Source organism: Balaenoptera musculus, chromosome 7 (assembly GCF_009873245.2).
Source record: "Balaenoptera musculus isolate JJ_BM4_2016_0621 chromosome 7, mBalMus1.pri.v3, whole genome shotgun sequence".
Lineage (NCBI taxonomy): Eukaryota > Metazoa > Chordata > Mammalia > Artiodactyla > Balaenopteridae > Balaenoptera > Balaenoptera musculus.
In genome coordinates this window covers 125,340-135,283 of record NC_045791.1, presented here as the reverse complement: position 1 = coordinate 135,283, position 9,944 = coordinate 125,340, and the positions used below count along the sequence as shown (strand labels likewise).

The 9,944-nt window shown below is 53.1% G+C and overlaps 1 protein-coding gene across 2 annotated transcripts in view; it reads left to right on the top strand.

Annotated features, from left to right (window-relative positions):
* The first annotated feature begins 739 nt into the window (after positions 1-739).
* Positions 740-9,944, top strand: part of SCTR (secretin receptor) — a 64,558-nt gene continuing 55,353 nt past the window's right edge. Inside the window, exon 1 of one of the 2 annotated variants that reach the window (XM_036856957.1) lies at positions 740-991. In XM_036856957.1, coding sequence (XP_036712852.1) covers positions 941-991 — 51 coding nt within the window. In that variant the 5' untranslated portion in view covers positions 740-940. The remainder of the gene's footprint in view (positions 992-9,944) is intronic. The other variant, XM_036856958.1, reaches the window with a different exon arrangement.

The following is a 9,944-nucleotide window of genomic DNA, read 5'->3' as shown; positions in this document are numbered from 1 at the left end:
GAATTCAATGAGCTGACGGACTTTAAGTGCCTGAGAGAAAGATCTAGATAGGAGAGACACGAGGAAAGGGAATGGGCACCAGGGCAGAAAAAGAAAAACTTGGGTCTACAGAAGCCATTTGAAGATGCCTTGTACCGAGAGGCTAAAAGCCAGCCTCCAGGACATCTGAGGCCTCAGACTCAGGATGAGCGGCTGCCGGGCACACCTGCCTGATGCTGAAATAGCCTCCCAGGGACACCAGGAAGCACAAAGCCCCCAGCACAGCCCCAAACGCCTGGGTACACCGGATGGCCTTCCTCCGTCTCACCTGATCATCAAAGGCTTCTCAGTGTGATGGGTGTGCAACTTTCTGGAATGAGCGTGTGTAACTAATCAGAAAGAAAAATAAAGTGAAAATCGGAAATAGAGTAGCTGCCCCCCCAGAATAGATGCCATAGCGATTTCCCAAGCGCCCGCTGTGTCACAGGGCACTCGCCCCACCTTCTTTCACCGGAAGGTAGGTGGGTTTTATTAGACGTGTTGTTCCGGAGAACAGAGGCTCTAAAAGGCGGCGCACGCTGCGCGGCGGCGGCGGGGCTGACCCGGGCTTTGGGGAGGGCCCTTTCCGTCCGTGGGGGTGTGGCGGCGGGGCAGGCCGAGCCCGTGGGAGCCACTGCGGCCGCGCCCTCCTTCTGCCTCTTCCGCCGCCGACCTCCGCGCGGGCCCTCAGCCAGCCGCGGTGGGCGGAGGAGCGCACGCCGCGCCGCGTCCTTATCAACCGGCCGGGCGGCGTGGCTCGCGGCCACCTGGTCCGAAGAGGCGAAGTCCCGGGTGGGGCCATGGCTCCCCGGGGCGCGGCGGCCGGCCAGGGTCCGAGAGGAGGCGGGGAGCGCTGAGCCCGGAACGGGCGGTGCGCGCGGGCCGGCGGCCGTCGGGGCGCCCAGGGAGCGCACGCGGCACCATGCGCGCCCTCCTGCCGCCGCTGCTGCTGCTCGCCTGCGCCGCGCACGCCGTGAGTACGCGCGCCTCCGCGGGTCCCGCGCGGGGTGGGGGGATGGGGGCCCCCAGATCTTCCGCTGGGGAGTGGGAGCCCTTCCTCCGCATGCGTCCCCCACAGCTACGATCTCTCTCCGCTCCTCTCCGGAGGGCCCGCTCCTCCAAAACACCATCGGCGTGAGCGCGGGCGCAGGCAGCGCCGAGATAACCCCGTTGCCCTCCAGCCCACCCCTTCCCCCCGGCTGCGCCTCCGGGGCCCTCCTAGGCGGGGCTCTGGAGCCGCCCCTGGCCGTGCGTTTTGTGTGCCGGGCGCTTTGCCTGCGTTTATTGCCGTGAAAACTCATCATCGCCTTTCGAGGTTGATGTTTTCACCCTCACTTTGCGGACAAGGAAAGCGAGACTTGGAAAGACCAAAAATCTTGCCCCGAGAAAAGACAACTGGAACCCAATCCGTCTGCTCCAAAGCCTTGACATTTGCACACACACCGGGCTGCGGATGGGAAGACCTCCGAAAGCTTTGGCCGCAGCCGCTGCTGGTTCCGTGATGGGACCGGGTCTGCAGCTCTCCCCCGCGCCTCTCCTGTGGGTTTGGCTCCCCAGTGTCTGTGTGTCTGGGGACTCCTGGGAGCAGCTGGTCTCCCCAAACCAGGCCCAGGGAGGAGCTGGCCGAGAAAAGAGAAGGCAGCAGAGTGGGTGGCGTGTTTTTCTTTCTTTCTCAGAAACTCCAGGGAATCCGGGCCTCTCCCTGTGGGATTTGTGAATGGGAGAGTGGCTGCACCCAGACTGGCTGGCTGGAAGCGAGGGTGGGGGGTTGGGAAGTGGGCGCACAGATTCCAGAACCACTCTTTCCCACCAGCCCTCCAAACTGGCCCCCGGGGCCTCTGTCGCAAGAAACTTCCCAGGGAAAGCACTTGGGAACCTAATTCTGAGTTTGCAGTCTCTGTCCTGGGCAAGTCCTTCCTGGCGTCCAGTGACCTCGCCTTCCTATAGTCCTGTCCTGTTTGACTGCAAGAATGACCTGCTTCCCGAGCTGACGGGAGTGTTGGCACGCAGGAGGGGCGGCTCTGTGGCATCCAGGGTGGGCTTTGGGGCTCTGTTCCCAGCTCGCTTGTAACTTGGAGCCTCTTGTCCTAGGGCTGGAGTTGGAAGGTGCTAGGGCAACAGCACCCGCTCGTTAGTCTGAGCTCCCACTTTGGGGAAACGCCACCTGAGACGGTGGGGACAGTTCGAAGCCCGGTGCAGCCTCCAGGTGTGTTGTTATTCGGTGCCCAGGACTGGGAGGCAGCCGCTCCCTCTTGGTGATCCTCCCAGCCTCCTTTTTAAGTATCTGCAGTAACTCTGCGGTTATCAGAAGAAATCGACAGGTAGCTGGGCTTCAGGACTGAGGTTCAAACTACATTTTAATCTCAAGGGGACCCCGGTGTTATCTCAGGAATAAACAGAGGGGAAAGGAGAGCCTCCCCTTGGTTCAAGTCTTCTGTGTGCCTTGGAAGGATGCTTATTATGCCCTGGTCCAGTTACCTCCTTTTACAGGGGAGCAAACTGAGACCCCCAGAGAGCAGGGACCTGCTCCACATCAGCTGGTTTGTGGCAGCGCTGAGACTGGAGCCCAGAGCTCTGTCCGGGACGCCCCTTGTCTTCACGTGCATTTTCATCCACTCCTGTACCGCTTTGTGTTCTTCGAGGTGGATTCCTGTGTGTAAGTCTTGGTTCTCTGGTGATTTTATGGGCTTATCCAGACCTGAGGTTCACACTTCTTGGTAGAGAACTCCTTCAACAAATAGGAGTGGAACTGACCTACCTCGGTTGGAGTATTTCCCAGCCTATGAAACCCTGCTTTTTTTTTCCTGTTTGTTTGAGGCGTCAGACATTCGATTTTGAAATTGAAGGGCATTCAAACAATTCTTTATTCATTTCGTGCTCCCTCTTGAGGGAAATCATAGGCATCTTTCTAACTGCGGGGGGCAGTCACTAAGGCCAAATGCTTATTACTGTCCCCTCCCCCGCCTTTCCATACAGGGTGATGTTGGGAGGGTCCCTTGCCAGTGGACTAACAAGTGCTGATGGCTGATGGGGCAGTTTTCTGAGACCTGGGTAGGAAACCCTGGCCACAGCTCGCCTGTCCCCACCCGTGTCTCTCATGAGGACTTCTACCTGGAACACTATTGTCATTATTTACCAGCACATCTGTCCTCCCCAATATGTTCATTTCGAGCTTGAGCCTTGAGACTTGGTCTCGCTCATCCTGTGTCCCTAGAGCCTGTCCCAGCGTAAGGGGGAGTTAGAGTGTGTGTGGGCTGAATGAATGCATGAGCGAGTGAATGAAATGATGGTGCTATCCATAGTGGCTGTCCTCAGCTGGGACAGTTTCATATAGCAACAGGTAGTGAAGCATGACATCTTGAAAGCAATCGTTGCTTACAAAACTGTACTTAAATGTGTCAGGAAAGGAGGAGGAGTCACTCAGGGGAGGGCTTTTTAATCCAGGGCATCTGGCAAGCTGCCCATCCGAGAACCTGAGTTAAGCGGGGTGCAGGGCTGCTTTTTCCTTCAAGCAGGGTTTCTTAACTTTGACGCGGTAATTCTGGATATTAAACCTGGGCTTTTCACAAGGGGTGCTGGGAAGAGAGCTAGGCCCTCCCCTGGCACGGGAGGGAACCAGGGGGTGGAGACAGGGGGTGGGACGAAGGCGGTGCTGTCTTGTGCCCTGTGCGCTGTCCAGCAGCGTCCCCGGACTCTAGCCACCAGAAGCCAGTACCACCTCTCCAAGTCGTTCCAACACAAAGTGTCTCCAGACATTGCCAGATGTCCTCGGGGAGCAGGCAGGGCAAAACTGCCCTGGTTGAGAACCACTGTCTTAAATGTTATGTTTCAGCAGAAATGCGTGAACAGGATTCACAATAGGTGTCACTGGATGTTGGATTCAGGGTAGTGGGGTTGGTGACAGGGAATCTGAGCCGGAGGACAGAAGCAGGTGTACCCGATGGAGAGCCATTTCCAGACAAGAAGACTTCTGCAGGGCACGGGTTCCTTGGGCTTCTCCACGCTCCCTTCCCACTACCGCCCCCCCCCCCCCCCCGCTTCATTCCTTCTCAGTTGACGGCTCAGAAACACAGAAACTCCAAGGATGGGGTCTGGCACACATGGTGGTCCCCACCCCTCTCTGGGCTGCATCTGGACCCAGAGGCTGACGAGCTCTGCGGCAGCTGGGTGAGCAGAGTTTTAGGAAGGCCTGCAAAGGTCACAGGAGGATCTGGCTCCTGCAGCCTCTTAGAGGAAAGTCACTGGGAATTTTGGACAATATTCTGAGGAAGTATTTGTGGGTTTCTTTTTGAGTGTTTACTGTCCCTAAATTAACGTGACTGATGACGATGATGGTGAAGATGGTGAAGGCTTCTCTTACTGAGCATTTACTTCACACCAGGTACTCTGTTCAGTCCTTCTGGCACTGTCTGATTTACTTCTCACACCAACAATCAGTATCCTCGCTGTGCACATGAAACAGAGGCTCAGAGAGAGGTGAAGCCATTGGTCAAGGTCACCCAGCTGGACACGGTGGCGTGAGGACCCAAACCCAGCTGTTCGTAGCCAGTATGTGCGTCTGCTCCCAAAGAGAGGCCGCTCTGGTTTCTGGTGCCCAAGGCGCTGTCGTGAAATTCTCTCCCAAACCGCAAAATGACACTAACTTCAGTTTAATCTAATCACTTCGTAAAACATAAACAAAATACTGGATTACACACAGCATTTTATTGAGGGGCCAGAGATGAGCTTGGGGTCACGAAGTCCAGCAGGAGGTGCGCTTCCCACACTGTTTAGGGGAGTCCTCCAGGCTTTGGCACCCCCTTAAGGAGATGCTATAGAGTTCCCCTCCCTCTGTCCCGTCCCCAGTATTCCCCGCATGCCAGGGATGGGCAGAGCTTTCTTCCTGGCACCCCTTGTTGAAAGTGCAGACTTAATAACCAGGATTGGAGCTCTGCCCACAGAGCAGCCCCTGCAGTGGCCCCTGGTTTGGTGCCTGCACCCCTGCCCTTAGCAAGCTGAGGTTTCTCACCACTGACCTTGGCTCGGGCTCTGGAACAACCTGCAGCCCAAGGCAAGCCCCACAACACTCAGATCCTATCTGCTTGCTTACATGACAAACAGAGGGCTGCCCAGCATTCGAGAGGACACGAGAAAACAGGGATCTCCTGGGACCCACCCAGTTTCAACAGGCCGTGTCTAACAGAGTCCAAGGGGCCTCTGGGGAAGGGACCTCCCCGGTGCATCATGTCCTGCCCGTCGTGCTGCCAGGATTCCTGAGTTTTCCAGACTTCTCCAGAATCCCTGCGTGCCCCGCATCAGTTCCCTTTACCTTGGCTCCCAGAGGCTCCCCCTGGTGTCTTCTCAGATTTCTGACCTCACCACCTCCTCTTTCATTTTCAGCAGACCGGGTCTATCTCCCATTTCCTGAGAGTCAGGGAAAGAACTTCCTCTGAGCAACATCTTGCCCTCACAGATATGTCTGAATGGTACCCTCCTGTGCCCTTCCTCCTGCCCTTCCTTCACAAGGGCTGCCATATAACAGAGCACCACAGACTGCGGGCCTTAAACAGTGGACGTTTATCTTCTCATAGTTCTGGAGGCTGGAAGTCCCAGATCTAGGGCCAGCATGGTTGTGTTCTGGGGAGCCCTCCCTCTCCAGATGGCTTGCAGACGATTGCCTTATCCTCACATGGCTTTTCCTCTGAGCAGGCACAGAGAGAGAGTGAGCCCTCTGGTGTCTCTTCTCATAAGGACACTAACCTATCAGATCTGGGCCCCACCCCCTTAGACCTCATTTGACCTTAATTACCTCCTTATGGGCCCGTCTCCAAACAGAGCCACACCCGGGGTTAGGGCACCAATGTATTCGTTGGGGGACACAGATATCCTGTCCACAACACATCCAGGCAGAACAGAGGCTCTGCTCCGGCCCACGGCCATCCCTGCACCCGTGCTCCCACCCCCGCCCCCACCACGTTCAGTGACTTGTGTCCTGAGCCGACACAGAGGCAGCCCAGTCCTCACTGTCCTCCTCTTGACTGGCTTTTTCCATCAGCTGCTCAACCTTCCCAAGCCTGGTGGCACAGGGTCCTCCCCCTGCACTCTGGGCCTTCTGGCCACAGTTCCATCTCTGACTTCTTACGGCCAGCGTCGTCTTAGAAGAAGCGTCCACGACCCCTGCCTCCACCTCCGCCCATTTCTCAGCCAGCCGCACCCTGGCTCCCACCCGCCACCCACGGGCTTCAGTCACCAGTGCCTGTGTTGCCACATTCATTAGACAGGGTGCGGTCTTTGGTCTACCCGGGAACCATGTGACTGATGAGAGGGGCTGGACGTTAATGAATAACGAGATCAAGGCAGCAGGCACACACCCAGACTGTCCTGGTCAAACTGGGCAGGACACCCGTGGGACCCCAGCCTCTTGGAAGCATTCCGTGCCAGGACACCCTGTCCCTTTCCCCGCCTTGGCTCCTACCTTTCGCTGTTCCCACCACGCCTCTCCAGAGTTTCCTCCTGTCGCATGGTCCCTCCAGTGGCTAGGCCCCTCCTCTCGCGCGGCTCCTCCTCTCGCGTGGCTGGCTCCTCTCGCGTGGCTGGCTCCTCTCGCGTGGCTGGTTCCTTCTCGCGTGGCTGGCTCGTCCTCGCGCAAGGTCCCTCCTCTGGCGTGGTCCTTTCTTACGCTATTATTCGCAGCCTGTGCGGGTTGTTCCCCGAGGCTGTCTCTGGCCCTTGGTCTATCTGGGTCTGCTCCCTCTTACCGTGTGAGCTTCTTTGGCCGTCTTACCGCGTCACAAACCCGGTCTTGCTCAACCAAACTTCTCTCACCTCAGCTCCCAGGCCTACATCTCGTTTCCTTATTTTCCCTGTTCTTGGAGCTGTCGAGGCACCCAGAGCAGACGCATCATGGGAGCCACGCCGGCCCTGTCACGTCCGTCCGCATCCTCTCCGCTCTGTGGGATGACTTCTCGGGTGCAGCCGCCTCCCGGGGGCCCCTGCCGCTGCTGGTGGTCCATCGTGACCTGGCGGCTGCCTTCCCCTAGCGCTCCCGCCTCGGGCCACTCTGACTCCTTGGAGCCGGTGAGCTGCGGGAGCAGGACCCGCGTCCGTTCGCCTTTGATTGCGGGGCTTCCTGGGGGCCCAGTAAGTGTTTGATGACGTTTTGTGCTTCGAACTGGTTGTAAGATTGAGTTCCTTCTTTTTCTTTCTCATGCTATAAACTAGTATTTCTCTTGTTTCCCCCTTGAAGCTATTCCTTTCCAGTCTCAATGTTGGCAGGTGAGTAATTATATTGTAAAGTGTGATGAGCAAAGTGATGTGTTTCTTCACCTCCTTCAGAATTCAACAGGTTTTCATTGTATCTCCTCCCAGATTTTACCTTTTCGGATTTAAGAGTCCAAAATAGCTCACAGAACCCTCTCTTGACATCTTTCCTCTCTTATGTTGGGGTCTGTCTCGTTATTTTCTCTCTCTGCAGGTTGGACTTTTCTATCCCCAAATTATTAATTAATTTCATAATTAAGTGAATAAGAGCTTTTTCACTCCTTCAGAGGTTCAAAAATTTACTTCCTCCGTGTGCTTTCTTAGGAAGTTACTAGAGAACATGCTTCTGTAAAACAAGGAAGAAGAGTAAAGAAAAAGGGAGTCCAGGAAGTGGAACTCTGGCCGGGGGAGCGGGGAGAGGCCCCCAAAACCACAGGCCGGTGTTGGGAAGAGGAAGGAGATCTGTGGGAGGGAGGGCTCGGGGGGGGGGGGAAAACGAATAGGACTGGTTTTTTGTTTTTAACGTCTTTATTGGAGTATAATTGCATTACAATGGTGTGTTAGTTTCTGCTGTATAACAAAGTGAATCAGCTGTACATATACATATATCCCCATGTCTCCTCCCTCTTGTATCTCCCTCCCACCCTCCCGATCCCACCCCTCTAGGTGGTCACAAAGCACCGAGCTGATCTCCCTGTGCCATGTGGCTGCTTCCCACTAGCTATCTATTTCACATTTGGTAGTGTATATATGTCCATGCCACTCTCTCACTTTGTGCCAGCTTACCCTTCCCCCTCCCCGTGTCCTCAAGTCCATTCTCTATGTCTGCGTCTTTATTCCTGTCCTGCCCCTAGGTTCTTCATGACCTTTTTTTTTTTTTAGATTCTGTATATATGTGTTAGCATACTGTATTTGTTTTTCTCTTTCTGACTTACTTCACTCTGTATGACAGACTCTGGGTCCATCCACCTCACTACAAATAACTCAATTTCGTTTCTTTTTATGGCTGAGTAATATTCCATTGTATGTATGTGCCACATCTTCTTTATCCATTCATCTGTTGATGGACCCTTAGGTTGCTTCCATGTCCTGGCTATTGTAAATAGAGCTGCAATGAACATTGTGGTACATGACTCTTTTTGAATTATGGTTTTCTCAGGGTATATGCCCAGTAGTGGGATTGCTGGGTCATATGGCAGCTCTATTTTTAGTTTTTTAGGGAACCTCCATAGTGTTCTCCATAGTGGCTGTATCAATTTACATTCCCACCAACAGTGCAAGAGGGTTCCCTTTTCTCCACACCCTCTCCAGCATTTATTGTTTGTAGATTTTTTGATGATGGCCATTATGACTGGTGTGAGATGATATCTCATTGTAGTTGTGATTTGCATTTCTCTAATGATTAGTGATGTTGAGCATCCTTTCATGTGTTTGCTGGCAATCTGTATATCTTCTTTGGAGAAATGTCTGTTTAGGTCTTCTGCCCATTTTTGGATTGGGTTGTTTGTTTTTTTTTTTTTGAAGAATTAGTTGAGAATGACTGGGGTTAGTTTATTTATTTATTTATTTTTGGCTGTGTTGGGTCTTCGTTTCTGTGCGAGGGCTTTCTCTAGTTGTGGCAAGCGGGGGCCACTATTCATGGCGGTGCGCGGGCCTCTCACTGTCGTGGCCTCTCGTTGCAGAGCACAGGCTCCAGACGCGCAGGCTCAGTAGCTGTGGCTCACGGGCCTAGTTGCTCCGCGGCATGTGGGATCCTCTCAGACCAGGGCTCGAACCCGTGTCCCCTGCATTGGCAGGCAGATTCTCAACCACTGCGCCACCAGGGAAGCCCCTGTTTTTTTGATATTGAGCTGCATGAGCTGCTTGTAAATTTTGGAGATTAATCCTTTGTCAGTTGCTTCATTTGCAAATATTTTCTCCCATTCTGAGGGTTGTCTTTTCGTCTTGTTTATGGTTTCCTTTGCTGTGCAAAAGCTTTTGAGTTTCATTAGGTCCCATTTGTTTATTTTTGTTTTTATTTCCATTTCTCTAGGAGTAGGTCAAAAAGGATCTTACTGTGATTTATGTCATAGAGTGTTCTGCCTATGTTTTCCCCTAAGAGACAAACTTGATTTTTAAAAACTGTTTAAAGGGAACTTTTCAGTACTAATAGCTCTTGTTTTGAGGAAAATGTTATATAAATTTTAGCAATACTTTCACCTTCACTTGTTTCTTCTTCTGTGAATTTTAAGTAAAATTATATTTAATACTTTTTTTTAAAGGGGGTGAACTATAGAGGATAGTTGTTTCTCTTCTTCATCTTTTTTTTTTCTTTTTTGTCTTTAAAAATTTTTTTTGGCCCCCTGTATTGGCAGCGTGGAGTCTTAACCACTAGACCGCCAGGGAAGCCCCAGTTTATTCAATTTTAATGGAAGGATAAGGGTAAAAGAAATGTGGGATGATCCATTTTGTACCCACTAAGATGGATATTTTTAACACAGAATAACAAAGGTTGATGAGGACGTAGAGAAATTAGAACTCTATGCATTGATGGCGGGAAGGTAAAATGGGGCAGCTGCTGTGGAAAACAGTGTGGTGGTTTCTTAAAAAAGTAAACACAGAATTACCATATGATCCACACATTTTGCTTCTGGGTATGCACGCAGAAGAATCAAAGCAGGGACTCGAAAAGATATTTGTACACCTCT